The 20,057-nt window shown below is 52.2% G+C and overlaps 1 protein-coding gene across 1 annotated transcript in view; it reads right to left on the bottom strand.

Moving 5' to 3' along the window:
• Positions 1 to 20,057, bottom strand: part of CCDC6 (coiled-coil domain containing 6) — a 111,574-nt gene that overhangs the window by 44,572 nt on the left and 46,945 nt on the right. Inside the window, exons 3-4 of the mRNA XM_075352343.1 lie at positions 17,541 to 17,669; positions 1,148 to 1,251 (exon numbers count right to left, since the gene is read on the bottom strand). Coding sequence (XP_075208458.1) covers positions 1,148 to 1,251; positions 17,541 to 17,669 — 233 coding nt within the window. The remainder of the gene's footprint in view (positions 1 to 1,147; positions 1,252 to 17,540; positions 17,670 to 20,057) is intronic.

The raw sequence follows: 20,057 nt of genomic DNA, 5'->3' as shown, positions 1-20,057 counted from the left end.
GGAGGGGGGGTGGGGCTAGGTCCAAGAGCGGGAACCGGAGGGCCAAGGAGAGATACAGGGGAGGGAAACATCTCCTCAGGGAGGAGTGTCCTCCCCTATGCTGAACGGCCGGTGGGCGGCGCCGCACTGTTCCCCTGCATGACTGACATGCAGGGGCAGTGAAACCGAAAGTAGGCCGCAGCCGAAGCCGGGGCCTAAATTTTTACATGCGGCCGACAAGCAGGCACCCTCGGCGCGGTTCTCAGGAAAAAACCAGAGAACCGGCCGAAAACCACATACAAGTTAAAAAACACACTCTCCCCACAATAAATGTACAAGGGACCCCTGAATAACGTCTCAATACTTAGCTTATGAGACGCAGGGTCAGGTCCCTGAGGGATGAGCGCTCCGTCCAGGCAGGGACCTAAAAGGGCTGCGGATGGAGACCTGTCTCCTGCAAAGCAGTGAGAACCGTGATGGCTCCCACTTCAAGCCAGAGCCCGATGGGATGGTGAAGGAGCGCGGCATGTAAGGCTCCAGCCTTGTGAAATCAACCTTAACAGCACCGCCGACACAGTGGGGTGAGAAGGGACATGCCGGGAGTCCAGCTTGGACCCGCTTTTCTTCCAATTCTTTAAAATGAAAAATCAAAAATCAGATGAGAATGCATGTGTGTGTGACCTCCTGAAACACAAAGCATTAAACTGGCTGGATATGGTCATCCAGGGGGTGTATATGCTCGGAGGGAGGAGCTACACTTTTTAGTGTAGTACTTTGTGTGTCCTCCGGAGGCAGAAGCTATACACCCATGGTCTGGGTCTCCCATAAGGAACGATGAAGAAATTACTGTCTAGCTGGCAGTCAAGAATAAAAATCATTAATAGCAGGCAGAAAAAGCAAAGGATTTTTCTGTAAATAACTTACTGCTGAGACCCCCCATCCATGTAGAGTGTGGGCTGTGCAGCCCCATATTGAATTGAGCAGAGGTGTGCTTGTTCAACCTCCGCTTTATTCATTGCCTGTGGGTCTGTAGCGGGTGGGAAGCAGATAGAGGGTTGGGGAGTCGTCCAATTGTCACCTCATCAAAAGCTACATCGGACATCTTAACAGTTTTTGTCATATGGCATTATTAGTAGCTACCCATTAAGCCAGTGCATAAAACACCAACCTTTTCTCGGCTTCAAGTTTGTCCATCCTCTTCCATAGACGATTGACTAGTGCTTCTTGCTCTTGTTCCAGGGTGTTTTCGAGGTCAATCTTTTCGCGTCTTAGCTGAATGCATAAAAATAATTGTTAGAAAATGAACGTATGCAGAAGAAAACTGATCCTTTATTCAAGATGCCAAATAAAGAGAGTCATTTGACTTCATATTTTATCTAATAAGTGACGGACGTGCCTTAAGCTGCAAAGAATATGGCCTGGAACCATGTACTGAGTTATCCAAAAAGGCTCAGAAGCAGATGAATAGAAAATTGACAACTAGAATCTAATTAGCGCACTTTTTTTGTATATCTCCGAGGCAGCCTGTAACCTGCAGTTACCTGGCTCTGCGCAGACACTTCTACAGCGTACAGTATGCTAAAAGACACTAGTCTAGTGCCATCTAGTGGACACAGCCTATAATGCATTAGGCAAACCAGATGAAGAGAAAAAAAAAAAAAAAAAAACCTCCAATTTACATACTAAAGAAGGGAATTTTGTTACTTACCGTAAATTCCTTTTCTTCTAGCTCTTATTGGGAGACCCAGACGATTGGGTGTATAGCACTGCCTCCGGAGGCCACACAAAGCAATTACACTAAAAAGTGTAAGGCCCCTCCCCTTCTGGCTATACACCCCCAGTGGGATCACTGGCTCACCAGTTTTAGTGCAAAAGCAAGAAGGAGGAAAGCCAATAACTGGTTTAAACAAATTCACTCCGAGTAACATCGGAGAACTGAAAACCGTTCAACATGAACAACATGTGTACCCGCAAACAAACCAACAATCCCGAAGGACAACAGGGCGGGTGCTGGGTCTCCCAATAAGAGCTAGAAGAAAAGGAATTTACGGTAAGTAACAAAATTCCCTTCTTCTTCGGCGCTCTATTGGGAGACCCAGACGATTGGGACGTCCAAAAGCTGTCCCTGGGTGGGTAAAGAAATACCTCATGTTAGAGCTGCAAGACAGCCCTCCCCTACGGGGAGGCAACTGCCGCCTGCAGGACTCTTCTACCTAGGCTGGCGTCCGCCGAAGCATAGGTATGCACCTGATAATGTTTGGTGAAAGTGTGCAGACTCGACCAGGTAGCTGCCTGGCACACCTGTTGAGCCGTAGCCTGGTGTCGCAATGCCCAGGACGCACCCACGGCTCTGGTAGAATGGGCCTTCAGCCCTGATGGAACCTGAAGCCCAGCAGAACAGTAGGCTTCAAGAATTGGTTCTTTGATCCATCGAGCCAGGGTGGCCTTAGAAGCCTGCGACCCTTTGCGCTGACCAGCGACAAGGACAAAGAGTGCATCCGAACGGCGCAGGGGCGCTGTGCGGGAAATGTAGATTCTGAGTGCTCTCACCAGATCTAACAAATGTAAATCCTTCTCATACCGATGAACTGCATGAGGACAAAACGAAGGCAAAAAAATATCCTGATTAAGATGAAAAGAGGATACCACCTTCGGGAGAAACTCCTGAATGGGGCGCAGCACTACCTTGTCCTGGTGGAAGACCAGGAAGGGAGCCTTGGAAGACAGCGCTGCTAGCTCAGACACTCTCCGAAGAGATGTGATCGCTACCAGAAAAGCCACTTTCTGTGAAAGTCTAGAAAGTGAAACCTCCTTCAGAGGCTCGAAGGGCGGCTTCTGGAGGGCAACTAGTACCCTGTTCAGATCCCATGGATCTAACGGCCGCTTGTACGGGGGAACGATATGGCAAACCCCCTGTAGGAACGTGCGCACCTTAGAAAGTCGTGCTAGACGCTTCTGAAAAAAGACGGATAGCGCCGAGACCTGTCCTTTAAGGGAGCCGAGCGACAAACCCTTTTCTAACCCCGATTGCAGGAAAGAAAGAAGGGTAGGTAATGCAAATGGCCAGGGAGACACTCCCTGAGCAGAGCACCAGGATAAGAATATCCTCCACGTTCTGTGGTAGATCTTAGCAGACGTGGGCTTTCTAGCCTGTCTCATGGTGGCAACGACCCCTTGGGATAAGCCTGAAGACGCTAGGATCCAGGACTCAATGGCCACGCAGTCAGGTTGAGGGCCGCAGAATTCCGATGGAAAAACGGCCCTTGGGACAGTAAGTCTGGTCGGTCTGGTAGTGCCCACGGTTGGCCGACCGTGAGATGCCACAGATCCGGATACCACGCCCTCCTCGGCCAGTCTGGAGCGACGAGTATGACGCGGCTGCAGTCGGATCTGATCTTGCGTAGCACTCTGGGCAAGAGTGCCAGAGGTGGAAACACATAAGGGAGCCGGAACTGCGACCAATCTTGCACTAGGGCGTCTGCTGCTAGAGCTCTTTGATCGCGAGACCGTGCCATGAATGTTGGGACCTTGTTGTTGTGCCGGGACGCCATTAGGTCGACGTCCGGCCTTCCCCATCGGCGACAGATTTCCTGAAACACGTCCGGGTGAAGGGACCATTCCCCTGCGTCCATGCCCTGGCGACTGAGGAAGTCTGCTTCCCAGTTTTCTACGCCGGGGATGTGAACTGCGGATATGGTGGAGGCCGTGGCTTCCACCCACATCATAATGCGCCGGACCTCCTGGAAGGCTTGCCGACTGCGAGTCCCTCCTTGGTGATTGATGTATGCCACCGCTGTGGAGTTGTCCGATTGAATTCGGATCTGCTTCCCTTCCAGCCACTGCTGGAAGGCCAGTAGGGCAAGATACACTGCCCTGATCTCCAGAACATTGATCTGAAGGGTGGACTCCTGCTGAGTCCACGTACCCTGAGCCCTGTGGTGGAGAAAAACTGCTCCCCACCCTGACAGACTCGCGTCTGTCGTGACCACCGCCCAGGACGGTGGTAGGAAGGATCTTCCCTGTGATAATGAGGTGGACAGGAGCCACCACTGCAGAGAGTCCTTGGCCGTCTGGGAAAGGGAGACTTTCCTGTCCAGGGATGTCGACTTCCCGTCCCATTGGCGGAGAATGTCCCATTGAAGTGGACGCAGATGAAACTGCGCAAATGGAACCGCCTCTATTGCCGCCACCATCTTCCCGAGGAAGTGCATGAGGCGTCTTAAGGAGTGCGACTGACTTTGAAGGAGAGCCTGCACCCCTGTCTGTAGTGACCGCTGCTTGCTCAGCGGAAGCTTCACTATCGCTGAGAGAGTATGAAACTCCATGCCAAGATACGTTAGTGATTGGGTCGGTGACAGATTTGACTTTGGGAAGTTGATGATCCACCCGAACGCCTGGAGAGTCTCCAGTGCAAAATTCAGGCTGAGTTGGCATGCCTCCTGAGAGGGTGCCTTGACCAGTAGATCGTCCAAGTAAGGGATCACAGAGTGTCCGTGAGAGTGCAAGACTGCTACCACTGCTGCCATGATCTTGGTGAACACCCGGGGGACTGTCGCCAGACCAAATGGCAGAGCCACGAACTGAAGATGTTCGTCTCCTATCACGAAGCGTAGAAAGCGTTGGTGCTCTGTAGCAATCGGCACGTGGAGATAAGCATCTTTGATGTCTATTGATGCTAGGAAATCTCCTTGGGACATTGAGGCAATGACTGAGCGGAGGGATTCCATCCGGAACCGCCTGGCGTTCACATGCTTGTTGAGCAGTTTTAGGTCCAGAACAGGACGGAAGGAGCCGTCCTTTTTTGGAACCACAAAGAGATTGGAGTAAAATCCTCGCCCCCCTTTCCAGAGGGGGGACAGGGATCACGACTCCTTCTGCTCTTAGAGAGTCCACCGCCTGCAGCAGGGCATCTGCTCGGTTGGGGTGTGGGGAGGTTCTGAAGAACCGAAGTGGAGGCCGAGAACTGAACTCGATTCTGTACCCGCGAGACAAAATGTCTGTTACCCACCGGTCTTTGACCTGTGACAGCCAAATGTCGCAAAAGCGGGAGAGCCTGCCACCGACCGAGGATGCGGAGGGCGGAGGCCGAAAGTCATGAGGTAGCCGCCTTGGAAGCGGTTCCTCCATTTGCTTTCCTGGGGCGTGAGTGAGCCCGCCAGGAATCTGAGCTCCCTTGTCCTTTCTGAGTCCCTTTGGACGAGGAGAATTGGGGCTTGCCCGAGCCTCGAAAGGACCGAAACCTCGACTGCCACTTTTTCTGTTGAGGTTTACTTGCTCTGGGCTGTGGCAAGGAAGAGTCCTTGCCCTTGGACTGTTTTATGATTTCAGCCAATGGCTCACCAAACAGTCTGTCTCTAGATAATGGCAAGCTGGTTAAACATTTTTTGGAACCAGCATCTGCTTTCCAGTCCTTTAACCATAAGGCTCTGCGCAAAACCACAGAATTGGCGGCCGCCATAGAGGTACGGCTCGTAGATTCTAGGACAGCATTGATAGCATAGGTCGCAAACGCAGACATTTGCGAAGTTAGGGACGCCACCTGCGGTACTGCTGGATGCATGATAGCATCCACCTGTGCCAGACCAGCTGAAATAGCTTGGAGTGCCCACACGGCCGCGAATGCTGGAGCAAACGACGCGCCGATAGCTTCATAGACAGATTTCAACCAAAGGTCCATCTGTCTGTCGTTGGCATCTTTAAGTGAAGCGCCATCCTCTACTGCGACTATGGATCTAGCCGCAAGCTTGGAAATTGGGGGATCCACCTTTGGGCACTGGGTCCAGCGTTTGGCTACTTCAGAGGGAAAAGGATAACGGGTATCCTTAGAACGTTTAGAGAAACGCTTGTCTGGATGAGCGTCGTGCTTCTGGATTGATTCTCTGAAGTCAGAGTGGTCCAAAAAAGCACTTAATTTACGCTTGGGATACAGGAAATGGAACTTCTCCTGCTGTGCAGCTGCCTCCTCTGCTGAAGGAGCTGGGGGAGAAATATCCAACAGTCTATTAATTGCCGATATAAGGTCATTAACCATGGCGTCACCATCAGGGGCATCCAGATTGAGAGGGGCCTCAGGATTAGAATCCTGATCCCCGTCCTCAGTCTCATCACAGAGAGATTCTTCTCGCTGAGACCCTGAGCAGTGTGATGACGTGGAGGGTCTTTCCCAGCGAGCTCGCTTAGGCTGCCTGGGACTGTCATCTGAGTCAGAGACTTCAGCTTGTGATGCCTGAGACCCCCTTGAAGTACGGATTAGTTCCAACTGAGGGGGACCAGAGAGCATAGCCACAGCAGTGTCCATGGTCTGAGGAACTGGCCTGGCCTGCAAGGTCTCCAGGATTTTTGTCATGGCCTCAGACATCTTATCAGCAAACACTGCAAAGTCTGTCCCCGTCACCGGGGCAGGGTTCACAGGCGTCGCTGCCTGGGCTACCACCACAATAGGCTCTGGCTGACGAAGTGCCACTGGGACTGAACATTGCACACAATGTGAATCATTGGAGCCTGCCGGTAGATCAGCCCCACATGCAGTACAAACAGTGCACACAGCCCGTGCCTTGGCAGCCTTGCGTTTTGCGGATGACATGTTGCTGCCTCCTCAGAGCAGTACAGGGTGTCCAGCCAAGAAGCGACCTACAGTGCAACTATATATATATATATATATGGTACCAAGAAAAAAGTACACTAATATGTCACTGAGGCACTAGAGGGGCCAGCACTACTGTGCAGCTTACCGCCCGCTTAGGAGCGGTGTGTGGTCGCCAGAAATCCCTCTAGTCTGGGTCCCCCAGAGCCTGCTGCCTCTCCCCAGCCAGATCGCATGTGTAATGGCTGCCGGCGTCCTTGTGGAGAGGGGGGGCGGGCCCTGGGCGTACACCGACGAAGAGCGGGAAGTCTGCTTCCCCTTGTGCCTAGTGAGAGGGCTGGAGCATGTAAATAAAGCTCCAGCCCTCGGCGCTGCCTATTGAGCAGCGTCTCTCCCCTACCCTGATTGACAGGGTGGGGGCGGGAACGAAGCGGCGCTAGGCCGCAGAAGCCGGGGGCTAAAGTTAGAAGCGCCGCCGCCGTAAAAGCGCGGTCGGCGCAAAGCCCCCGGCGCACCATAAGTCGCAGCTGCGCCGCCGCTCCAGGAGCGGTCGGCGCAGTAGTTCCCAATACACAACGTCACCCAGCAAAGCTGCAGTGACCTAACCCCCAGCGTACATCGCCACTGTCCCCGGCGCACTACAACGCTCAGCAGGCCCTGAGAGTGTCCGTGCCTGCCGGGGACACAGAGTACCTGAAAGTTGCAGGGCCTTGTCCCTGAACGGCACTCCCGCTCCCAATCCAGCAGGTTCTATGGGTCTGTGGATGGAGCCCGGCCCCAGGGCTTGGGGGCCGGCAAGATCCCACTTCCACAGAGCCCTAAGGGGATGTGGAAGGAAAACAGCATGTGGGCTCCAGCCTCCGTACCAGCAATAGGTACCTCAACCTTACAAGCACCAACCGCGGGTGAGAAGGGAGCATGCTGGGGGCCCTATATGGGCCCTCTTTTCTTCCATCCGATAGAGCCAGCAGCTACTGCTGACTACAAACAGTGGAGCTATGCGTGGATGTCTGACCTCCTTCGCACAAAGCAGAAAACTGGTGAGCCAGTGATCCCACTGGGGGTGTATAGCCAGAAGGGGAGGGGCCTTACACTTTTTAGTGTAATTGCTTTGTGTGGCCTCCGGAGGCAGTGCTATACACCCAATCGTCTGGGTCTCCCAATAGAGCGCCGAAGAAATAAAATATGGAAGACTAAAGGGCACTTTACACGCTGCGATCTCGCTAGCGAGCGTACCCACCCCCGTCATTTGTGCGTCATGGGCAAATCGCTGCCCGTGGCGCACAACATTGCTTACACCAGTCACACATACATACCTTCCCTGCGACATCGCTGTGGCCGGCGAACTGCCTCCTTTCTAAGGGGGCGGTTCGTTCGGCGTCACAGCGACGTCACACGGAAGCCGTCCAATAGAAGCGGAGGGGCGGAGATGAGCGGGTGGAATATCCCGTCCACCTCCATCCTTAATCATTGCCGGTGGAGGCAGGTAAGGAGATGTTAGTCGTTCCTGCGGTGTCACACATAGCGATGTTTTCTGCGGCAGAAACGACGAACAACCAGTGGCATGCACCACCAACTATTTTATGAAAAGGAGCAACGTTTCAACGATTTTTGACGTTTTTGCGATAGTCGCTCCTAGCTGTCACACGCTGCAATGACGCTAATGATGCCAGATATGAGTCACGAACACAGTGACCCCGGCGATATATCGTTAGCGATGTCGCAGCGTGTAAAGCACCCTTTAATTGCTGCAGGTAAAGACAATCCTATATAGACAATGCTACTCGATTGCAGGCAAGACAGAAATGTCACCATAGAGTTGATAAAATCTACTTAAAAAAATAAGATGGATGGACTTCTCAACTATAATACGGCCACTGTACATTTACAGCCTTCTCACTACAGCAAACCTGCTGATTGCTAATCTCCATTCTCACAGGTATCGTCTGTCATCCTCCAACCTTTGTTTTCTGTCCCTTTAACTAGGCATACAGAGTGCTATTTAATCTGGTACATCTGCAATTCAGGCATATCCTACAACAATCCTTGCATGCAAGTGTAACCGATTAAAGGGAAAGAAAATAGTGAAGAGCCCGCGGTGACTGAAGTCATCCATGTAAATCACAACCAGGAGTTACTGAACGGAACGGCAGCAATCAATCTGTAGATACAATCTGAGAGATCAGCAAAATGGAGTTATGTGATCCAAGAGCTTCAAAACATTAAACTGTGCACCAAGTTTCTTCTTTTTGCTCAAAATTAAATGACTAAAACCAGCTGTCAATTATTCTCCCACATTAAACACTGCAACACCCCGACACGGTCCACATTAATGATAGACCGGGAGAGAAGGTGCAATGAACTCAATGACCGACTGCTACTCATACAGAGGATGGATGAAATGGATAGAAATAAGATTAACATACCGTTACAAACAAAAGTATTCAACCCCTATTACAAAATTAGATTTATTAGCAAAATTTACAAACTAATAATGTAACAACTCAACACGACAAATAGGTGGTTTCTCCAAATTCTGCACAAAGAAGGGAATTTTGTTTACTTACCGTAAATTCCTTTTCTTCTAGCTCCTATTGTGAGACCCAGACAATTGGGTGTATAGCTTCTGCCTCCGGAGGCCACACAAAGTATTACACTTTAAAAAGTGTAACCCCTCCCCTCTGCTATACACCCTCCCGTGCATCACGGGCTCATCAGTTTTGGTGCCAAAGCAGGAAGGAGGAAACTTATAAATTGGTCTAAGGTAAATTCAATCCGAAGGATGTTCGGAGAACTGAAACCATGACCTAAAAGAACAATTCAACATGAACAACATGTGTACACAAAAGAACAACAGCCCGAAGGGAACAGGGGCGGGTGCTGGGTCTCCCAATAGGAGCTAGAAGAAAAGGAATTTACGGTAAGTAAACAAAATTCCCTTCTTTGTCGCTCCATTGGGAGACCCAGACAATTGGGATGTCCAAAAGCAATCCCTGGGTGGGTAAAAGAATACCTCGATAAAAAGAGCCGAAAAACGGCCCCCTCTTACAGGTGGGCAACTGCCGCCTGAAGGAGTCGCCTACCTAGGCTGGTATCTGCCGAATCATCGGCATGCACCTGATAGTGTTTCGTGAAAGTGTGCAGACTCGACCAGGTAGCCGCCTAACACACCTGGTGAGCCGTAGCCTGGTGTCGCAATGCCCAGGAAGCACCGACGGCTCTGGTAGAATGGGCTTTCAGCCCTGAAGGAATCGGAAGCCCAAAAGAACGGTAGGCTTCAAGAATCGGTTCCTTGATCCACCGAGCCAAGGTTGACTTGAAAACCTGAAATCCCTTACTCTGGCCCGCGATAAGGACAAGAGCGCATCGGACCGGCGCAGGGGCGCCGTGCGAGAAATGTAGAGCCGGAGTGCTTTTACCAGATCTAATAAATGCAAATCCTTTTCACATTGGTGAACTGGATGCGGACCCAAAGAGAGTAAGAAGATATCCTGATTGAGATGAAACGGGGATACCTTAGGGAGAAAGTCCGGGACCGGACGTAGAACCACCTTATCCTGGTGAGACACCAGGAAGGGCGCTTTACCTGACAGCGCTGCTAGCTCAGACACTCTTTTGAGTGATGTGAGTGCCACTAGGAAGGCTACCTTTTGCGAAAGGCGAGATAGAGAGATCCCGCATCGGCTCGAAAAGTGACTTCTGAAGAGTCGTCAGCACCCTGTTAAGATCCGAGGGTGCTAACGGACGCTTGTAAGGTGAGACTATGTGGCCAACCCCCTGCAGGAACGTGCGGACCTGCGGAAGCCTGGCTAGACGCTTTTGAAAAAACACGGAAAGCGCCGATACTTGTCCCTTGAGAGAGCCGAGAGACAAGCCCTTGTCCATTCCAGATTGAAGGAAAGAAGAAAAGTGGGCAAGGCAAACGGCCAGGGAGTAAAACCCTGAGTCAGAGCACCAGGATAAGAAGATCCTCCAAGTCCTGTGATAGATCTTGGCGGACGTTGGTTTCCTGGCCTGTCTCATGATGGCAATGACGTCTGGAGATATCCCTAAGGACGCTAGGAGCCAGGACTCAATGGCCACACAGTCAGGTTTAGGGCCGCAGAATTCAGAAGGAAAAATGGCCCTTGAGACAGCAAGTCTGGTCGGTCTGGGAGTGCCCACGGTTGACCCACCGTGAGGTGCCACAGATCCGGGTACCACGATCACCTCGGCCAGTCTGGGGCGACGAGGAGGGCGCGGCGACAGTCTGACCTGATCTTGCGTAACACTCTGGGCAGTAGTGCCAGAGGAGGAAATACATAAGGCAGTCGAAACTGCGACCAGTCCTGAACTAGCGCGTCTGCCGCCAGAGCTCTGTGATCCTTGGACCGAGCCATGAATGCCGGGACTTTGTTGTTGTGCCGAGACGCCATTAGATCGACGTCCGGCGTTCCCCAGCGGCAACAGATCTCTAGAAACACGTCCGGGTGAAGAGACCATTCCCCTGCGTTCATGCCCTGGCGACTGAGAAAATCTGCTTCCCAGTTTTCTACGCGCGGGATGTGAACTGCGGAGATGGTGTAGGCTGTGGCTTCCGCCCACAGCAGAATCCGCCGAACTTCTCGGAAGGCTTGACGACTGCGTGTGCCGCCCTGGTGGTTGATGTACGCAACCGCCGTGGCGTTGTCCGACTGAATTCGGATCTGCCTGCCCTCCAGCCACCGCTGGAACGCCTTTAGGGCTAGATACACTGCCCTTATCTCCAGAACATTGATCTGAAGGGAGGACTCTGTCGGAGTCCAGGTTCCCTGAGCCGAGTGGTGGAGGAAGACCGCTCCCCACCCAGACCGACTTGCGTCCGTCGTGACCACAGCCCCGGCTGGGGGCCGGAAGGATTTTCCCTTCGCCCAGGAAGTGGAAAGAAGACACCACTGAAGAGAGGTTTTGCTGCAAAGGAAAGAGAGACGTTCTTGTCTAGGGACGTCGACCTCCTGTCCCATTTGTGGTGTCCGATAGAAGCGGACGCAGACGAAACTGCGCAAGGGAACTGCCTCCCTTGCTGCCACCATCTTCCTTAGAAAGTGCATGAGGCGCCTCAAAGGGTGTGACTGGGCCCGAAGGAGAGAGAGTGCACCCCTGTCTGTAGTGAACGCTGATTATGCAGCGGAAGCTTCACTATCGCTGGGAGTGTATGAAACTCCATCCCGAGGCAAGTCATTGATTGGGTCGGTGTCAGTTTTGACCTTGGAAATTTGATGATCCACCCGAACCCCTGGAGAGTCTCCAGAGCAATGGTCAGGTTGTGTTGACATGCCACCCAGGAGGGTGTCTTGACTAGAAGATCGTCTAGGTAAGTGATCACCGAGTGGCCCTGAGAGTGTAGGACCGCCACCACTGCTGCCATGACCTTGGTGAAGACCCGTGGGGCTGTTTCCAGGCCGAAGGCAGTGCCCCGAACTGAAGGTGTTCGTCCCCGATGGCGAAACGCAGGAAGCGTTGATGCTCTGGTGCAATCGGCACATGGAGATAAGCATCCCTGATGTCGATTGATGCTAGGAAGTCTCCTTGTGCCATCGAGGCGATGACAAAGCGGAGAGATTCCATCCGGAACCGTCAGGTTCTCGCATGTCTGTTGAGCAGTGTGTAGTCCAGAACGGGGCGGAATGATCCGTCCTTTCTTGGTACCACGAACAAGTTGGAGTAAAAACCGCGACTACGTTCTTGAAGGGGAACGGGTAACGCAACTCCTCCTGCCTTCAGAGTGTTCACCGCCTGAAAACGTGCATCAGCTCGCTCGGAGGGCAGAGATGTTGTGAAGAAACGAGTCGGAGGACGAGAACTGAGCTCTATCCTGTAACCGTGAGACAGAATGTCTCTCATCCAACGGTCTTGGACATGTGGAGACCGCTCCCCTGACCTGGACCGCCATGCAGAAGAGTTTCACTGGCTCTTCTGTGGCCTGTTGGACGATGAGGATGGGGACCTAGCTGAGGGTGCCAAGGTCTCTTTGGTATGAGCTGGGTAAGCACGAGTCCGTTCCTTTGGAATGCTCAATCGATTCATCCAATTGTGCGCCAAACAATCGGTCGCCATAAAATGGCAAACCGGACAAGAGCTTCTTGGAAGCAGAGACTGCCTTCCATTCTCATAGCCACATGGCCCTGCGGACTGCCACCGGATTGGCGGATGCTACCGCTGTACGGCAAGCCGAGTCCAGGACAGCATTCATGGCGTAGGATGAAAATACCGACGCCTGGGACGTCAAAGACGCTAATTGCGGAGCAGAGTATGACCGCATTAATCTCAGACAGAGCAGCTGAGATAGCCTGGAGTGCCCACACTGCTGCAAAGGCTGGGGCAACGGACACGCCTATGGCTTCATAGATGGATTTCATTAGGAGCTCTATCTGCCTGTCCGTGGCATTCTTGAGCGTTGAACCGTCAGCCACTGCTACTACGGATCTAGCCGCCCGTCTAGAGACTGGAGGGCCACCTTGGAACACTAAGCCCAACCCTTAACCACGTCAGAGGGGAAGGGATAACGTGTGTTATTAAGGCGTTTAGTAAAACGCTTGTCCGGGAAAGCCCTGTGCTTCTGGACAGCATCTCTGAAGCATTGAGAGCCACGTCCGGACAGAGTCCTGGGCTGCGACCTCCGCCTCATCCTCTAGAGAGTCCTCAAGCTGAGACCCTTGATGAAGCAAGCCCGCTTAGCCGATCTGGGACTGCAGTCCGTGCCGGAGTCCCCCACGTAATAACTAGAGGCCCCCCCAGGAGCACGCTGCGTCGCGGACCGAGCGGGGCCTGTGAGCGATCCCGCAGTGCTCGGGGCATGTGTAAGGGGCCGGTCTGGGCTGCAAGCTTCTAGTATCTTAGCAGACCATAAGTCCATAGAGTGAGCCCTGGATTGTGAAAGTGACTCAGCGAGTTTTTCAGCAAAAGCTGCAAACTCTGTCCCTGCCGTCTGGACAGGGGACGCCGGCGGTTCTACCCGGGCCGAGTCCAACCAGTGCCCCAGGCTCCGGCTGAGCGAGTGTCCGAGCAATGCTCACAGTGATCACTGAGTATGTACCGCCGAACTGTGAAAATGCATACAATATATATATATATATATATATATATATATATATATATATATATATATATATATATATATATATATATATATACATATATACACATATACACACACACACAGTTCAGCACTCTAGGTGGCCCAGCCCGATGGGAAGAAGCCACCTGGCTTACCGACCGCTCAAGCAGGGTGTGCTGCTTAAAAACATGGCTGTCGGCGTTTACAGGGGAAGAGGGGGCCGTGGGCGTAACCCCAAAAGTGTGGGAATCTGGAGTCCCGGAGTGAAAAGTGAGGGGGGCGGAGGACAGCCAAGTGTGCTCCAGCCCTCACTGTCGGCATCAGCCCGACCGTCCCGCCCTTCCCCCTGACTGGCAGGTCCGGGGGCGGGAGTTTAAGGCACTAGGCCGCAAAAGCCGGGGGCTAAAGTTAAAAACCGCGGCCGGCCAGCAGGCACGGTCGGCGCGGTAGTCCCGTACCAACCCCGCAATCGCTGCCAAGTCTGAGGCCAAGGTGCTCCATGCACCGTCCCCAAGGGGACACTGAGTACCTGTGCGGGGATCTGTGCCGTAGAGTGATTAGTGAGGGGGGCGGAGGACAGCCCAGTCTGCTCCAGCCCTCACTGTCGGCGTCAGCCCGACCGTCCCGCCCTTCCCCCTGACTGGCAGGTCCGGGGGCGGGAGTTTAAGGCACTAGGTCGCAAAAGCCGGGGGCTAAAGTTAAAAACCGCGGCCGGCCAGTAGGCACGGTCGGCGCGGTAGTCCCCTACCAACCCCGCCCGCAATCGCTGCCAAGTCTAAGTCCAAGGTGCTCCATGCACCGTCCCCAAGGGGACACTGAGTACCTGTGCGGGGATCTGTGCCATAGAGTGATTAGTGAGGGGGGCGGAGGACAGCCAAGTGTGCTCCAGCCCTCACTGTCGGCGTCAGACCAACCGTCCCGCCCTACCCCCTGACTGGCAGGGCCGGGGGCGGGAGTTTAAGGCACTAGGCCGCAAAAGCCGGGGACTAAAGTTAAAAACGCGGCCGACAAGCAGGCGCGGTCGGCGCGGTAGTCCCGGCGTCATACCAATCACTGCAGTCGCTACAGCGTCTGAGGTCCAGGTGCTCTATGCACCGTCCCCAAGGGGACACAGAGTACCTGTAGATGCAGGGCCCTGTCCCTGATGATACTCAGTCTCCTGTCCGTCAGAATCCCACAGGGGCTGCGGAGGGAGCCCGGTCCCAGTGCCTGGATGACCGGATAGGATCCCACTTCTCCCAGAGCCCCTAAGGGATGGGGAAGGAAAACGGCATGTGGCTCCTGCCTGTGTACCCGCAATGGGTACCTCAACCTTAACAACACCGCCGACTCAGTGGGGTGAGAAGGGAGCATGCCGGGGGCCCTGTGAGGGGCCCTCTTTTCTTCCATCCGATAAAATCAGCAGCTGCTGCTGACTAAAATGGGAGCATGAGTGCATGTGTGCCTCCTTCAACACAAAGCATAAAACTGATGAGCCCGTGATGCACGGGAGGGTGTATAGCAGAGGGGAGGGGTTACACTTTTTAAAGTGTAATACTTTGTGTGGCCTCCGGAGGCAGAAGCTATACACCCAATTGTCTGGGTCTCCCAATGGAGCGACAAAGAAATGCCACTTTTAATGAGTACTGCAGTTTAAGAATCATTCACCCCTTTATAAGGGTCTATAACATTAGTAGAGCGTCTCTGGCTGTTATGACCTGCTGCAAATATAATGCTTAAAAACATACCAGCTTCTGGCGGCTCGATGACAGTTCAATATACTTGTGTTGCGAAGAGAGTGGATAAAAAAAAAAAGTTAAGAGAAGAGGGCCTTGTCTTACACAAATAATGAAAATAGTACTAAAGATATCAATCGCATTGAATATTTTTAGAGATAACAACTGGAAGTAGAGATTATGACTTTAAGGGTGCGCTCAGACGAGTGTATGACTCTCACGATTATCGGATTGCATCACCCGGCGCGGCCGCACACTCTTCGGACAGGAGTAGGTCACCTGCATAGAAATACATGCAGCCGACCCACTTCTATCCGGAGAGTGTGCGGCTGCGTCGGGTGATGCAACCCGATAATAGTGCGAGAAATACACTCGTCTGAGCGCACCCTTAAGTTAAAGAACCCCTGTATACACTCCCTGGACGATGCAAAAAGAGGACGCTTTCTTCGGCTGCCATCAGATTCCAGGGGAGACTGGACAAAAAAAAAAAAAAAAATCTGAATGACTGCAAGAGACCTGCAGGAAAATTTGGCATCAGCAGGTACAGTAAGGAACATAATGAAGCGTTGAAGGTCTCCATGTCCGTAAGAGGCACACCACTACTGACTTAAAAGTCTAAGAAGAGTCTTCTCCAACATGCTCAAATCAGTGAAGCCTGGCGGCGGCTCGGTGATGCCGCCAGCGAAGCCTGGCGGCGGCTCGGTGATGCCGCCAGCGAAGCCTGGCGGCGGCTCGGTGATGCCGCCAGCGAAGCCTGGCGGCGGCTCGGTGATGCCGCCAGCGAAGCCTGGCGGCGGCTCGGTGATGCCGCCAGCGAAGCCTGGCGGCGGCTCGGTGATGCCGCCAGCGAAGCCTGGCGGCGGCTCGGTGATGCCGCCAGCGAAGCCTGGCGGCGGCTCGGTGATGCCGCCAGCGAAGCCTGGCGGCGGCTCGGTGATGCCGCCAGCGAAGCCTGGCGGCGGCTCGGTGATGCCGCCAGCGAAGCCTGGCGGCGGCTCGGTGATGCCGCCAGCGAAGCCTGGCGGCGGCTCGGTGATGCCGCCAGCGAAGCCTGGCGGCGGCTCGGTGATGCCGCCAGCGAAGCCTGGCGGCGGCTCGGTGATGCCGCCAGCGAAGCCTGGCGGCGGCTCGGTGATGCCGCCAGCGAAGCCTGGCGGCGGCTCGGTGATGCCGCCAGCGAAGCCTGGCGGCGGCTCGGTGATGCCGCCAGCGAAGCCTGGCGGCGGCTCGGTGATGCCGCCAGCGAAGCCTGGCGGCGGCTCGGTGATGCCGCCAGCGAAGCCTGGCGGCGGCTCGGTGATGCCGCCAGCGAAGCCTGGCGGCGGCTCGGTGATGCCGCCAGCGAAGCCTGGCGGCGGCTCGGTGATGCCGCCAGCGAAGCCTGGCGGCGGCTCGGTGATGCCGCCAGCGAAGCCTGGCGGCGGCTCGGTGATGCCACCAGCGAAGCCTGGCGGCGGCTCGGTGATCCCTTAGGCCTGCTTTGCTTCCTCTGGAACTGGAAAACCTGCAGCATGTACAGGGAAATATGAAGTCAATCAAGTATAAGGAAATACTAAGAACATGTCAAGACGTGTGTGAGGAAGGTGGAGGTTGGACGTCATTCGACCTTCCAACATAAAAATGATCCAAGGCTTACCTCTTTAGTACAAGGCTTGGTTTCAGAAGTCATGAAAGATGCTGGAGAGTCAGTCACAGTTACCAAATTTGAACCTCATAGAAAATCTTTGCTGACATTTACAGAAGGCCATTACTGTACACAAACCTAAGAAAATTAATGAACTGGAGGAAAGTGACCAAGAGAATTGGGCAAAGATTCTTCAGGAACGCTGCCAAAAGTATATGGTTATGAATTACATTTGCCGCAGGTTGTAACATTAGAGAGGCTCTACTAAGTACTAAAGACAATGGTCATGAAGGAGGTGAATAATTCGGAGACTGCTGCAGTCAGTAAGGGGTGTTGAATTTGGAGACATCACTTGTTATACTTGTCGTGTTGAGATATCTACATAATTTTTGTTTTATTGCAAACAGAAGAAAGTTTGTACATTTTTGCTAATAAACTGAATTTGTAATGAGGACAGATTTTAATTGTAACTGTAGCGGCTGTTTTCCCCCAGCACAGCGCCACTCTGCTGCCCAGGATGTGTGCGGTATTGCAGCTCTAGCCCCTGCCAGCACCGTGCATTACCTGCTCTAGTGTTAGCTGTTTGGAGATGGTGTCATTTTCCAGTTTCTTTATTTTCTTCATTAATTTATTAACTTGAAACTCTTGTTCTTGTTCCAGGTGCTGTTCAAGCTCTGCCTTCTCGTGCTGCAACTAGACAGAAGGCAAAGAGGGAAAGGGTTAAATAGTCATTACTGTAAATCTACTGTCCATCTATCATTATATGCAGACCATGCAAATAGCCATGTATATAATGCAGGCACAGGCCGTGCTAGAGCCTATAAGACATTCAGCCGGCGCTAGAGCCTATAAGATTCAGCCAGAGCATATAAGACATTCAGCCGGGGCTAGAGCCTATATGATATTTATATGACCTATGACACCATATAGAAAGACTGTCAGGACATGACATATTCAGTCTACATAACAGACTGATCCTCTACAATCCTGCCATGAACAGGATTACTGTACAGGGGTAAATGGAACAAAAACAGTCTAGATCTACAGAAGTGATTGCAGCAAGAAGCAGAATGAGAGAAAAGACGATGGAACGGATGAGACTTCATTATTCTGTTTGGATGCAATTATACAATTAACTAGTGAGGAAATCACTCTGCATTTCCAGGCTCCGCTCTTACATGTAGGCAACACCTCAGTTTTCACACTGGATGCTTACTAAGGTTTCTTGGTTCAGACAAACCCATTAGTGGAAAACGTCTCCCAACGAAGAGCTGATCGCAGGGAATTCTGCTGCTCGGAGCTCACAAAATCAGCTTACTGTATATACTGGAGTATAGGCAGAGTTTTTCAGCCCATTATTTCATGATGAAAACATCCCCACTCAGCTTATACTCAAGTGAGGTTCCCACAAAATAATATTCTTATCTGTCCTCCATTCCTGCGGTGTCCTCTTACCTACTTCTTGCGGACCGCAGGCACATAGACCCCTCGAGGATGGCGGCCGGTGCATGGGGCCACCACTGCCGTCAGCACTTTAGTTTAGTTGAATGCTTTGCGGCAGCCCCGTCTGCAGTCAGCGCTTTACTTCAGTTAAATGCTTTACGGTGCCACAAAGCATTCAACTGAAGGAAAGCAATGAAAGCAGCGGTGGCCCCGTGCATCGGCCGTGATCATCAAGGGGTCTATGTGCCTGTGGTCTGCAAGAAGCAGGTAAGAGGACACCGCAAGAATGGAGGACAGGTGAGAATATTTTTGTGTGTATGTGAACAATGGCAAAAGAGGGTACAAGAATGGGACCAGAATGAGGACATTACTAAAGGATAAGTACAAAAAAGAAACAAAACCGCTCACCACTGCAGAGACAAGCCTGAATATATCCTCCTGTTAGTCCCCTTTGGTCCGGCACGGATTACGGCAGCAAGCCGAGAAGATAATAGAAGAAAGCAGTGGAAAAATCCAGCTGGACTCCAAAGGGATAAATAAAAATGCTTCTTTATTTATATCAACTCGATTAAAAATATATATCCATTTCTCAAGTAAAGACACCGGCTTGTTCACACTGATGCATGGCAGATGTATACTACTACGCGTTTCGGCGGAACGCCTTCCTCAGGTCATAGTCAGTACAAGATTAAGAGGATATTTATAAATGTTTTTCCTGAGCAGCGAAGTAACTCACATATTCTCAAATTATATAGGGGAGTTTACGCTGCTCAGGTAAAATCACAAATTCACAAGAGAAAAGTACAAAAAGACCATGAAGTATTTATCTAACCTTAAATTACACCCTCTTAATCTTGTACTGACTATGATCTGAGGAAGGCGTTCCGCCGAAACGCGTAGTAGTATACATCTGCCATGCATCAGTGTGAACAAGCCGGTGTCTTTACTTGAGAAATGGATATATATTTTTAATCGAGTTGATATAAATAAAGAAGCATTTTTATTTATCCCTTTGGAGTTCAGCTGGATTTTTCCACTGCTTTCTTCTATTACTAAAGGATGGGGCACATTCCTACAGGAGACAAGGATGGGGCACATTCTTACAGGAGACAAGGATGGGGCACATTCTTACAGGAGACAAGGATGGGGCACATTCTTACAGGAGACAAGGATGGGGCACATTCTTACAGGAGACATGGATGGGGCACATTCTTACAGGAGACATGGATGGGGCACATTCTTACAGGAGACATGGATGGGGCACATTCTTACAGGAGACAAGGATGGGGCACATTCTTACAGGAGACAAGGATGGGGCACATTCTTACAGGAGACAAGGATGGGGCACATTCTTACAGGAGACAAGGATGGGGCACATTCTTACAGGAGACAAGGGTGGGGCACATTCTTACAGGAGACAAGGATGGGGCACATTCTTACAGGAGACAAGGATGGGGCACATTCTTACAGGAGACAAGGATGGGGCACATTCTTACAGGAGACATGGATGGGGCACATTCTTACAGGAGACATGGATGGGGCACATTCTTACAGGAGACAAGGATGGGGCACATTCCTACAGGAGACAAGGATGGGGCACATTCTTACAGGAGACAAGGATGGGGCACATTCTTACAG

The sequence above is a fragment of the Anomaloglossus baeobatrachus genome, chromosome 5 (genome assembly GCF_048569485.1).
Source record: "Anomaloglossus baeobatrachus isolate aAnoBae1 chromosome 5, aAnoBae1.hap1, whole genome shotgun sequence".
Classification (NCBI taxonomy): domain Eukaryota; kingdom Metazoa; phylum Chordata; class Amphibia; order Anura; family Aromobatidae; genus Anomaloglossus; species Anomaloglossus baeobatrachus.
Note: the sequence above shows the minus strand (reverse complement) of the source record. Positions and strands in the feature narration are given on the sequence as shown.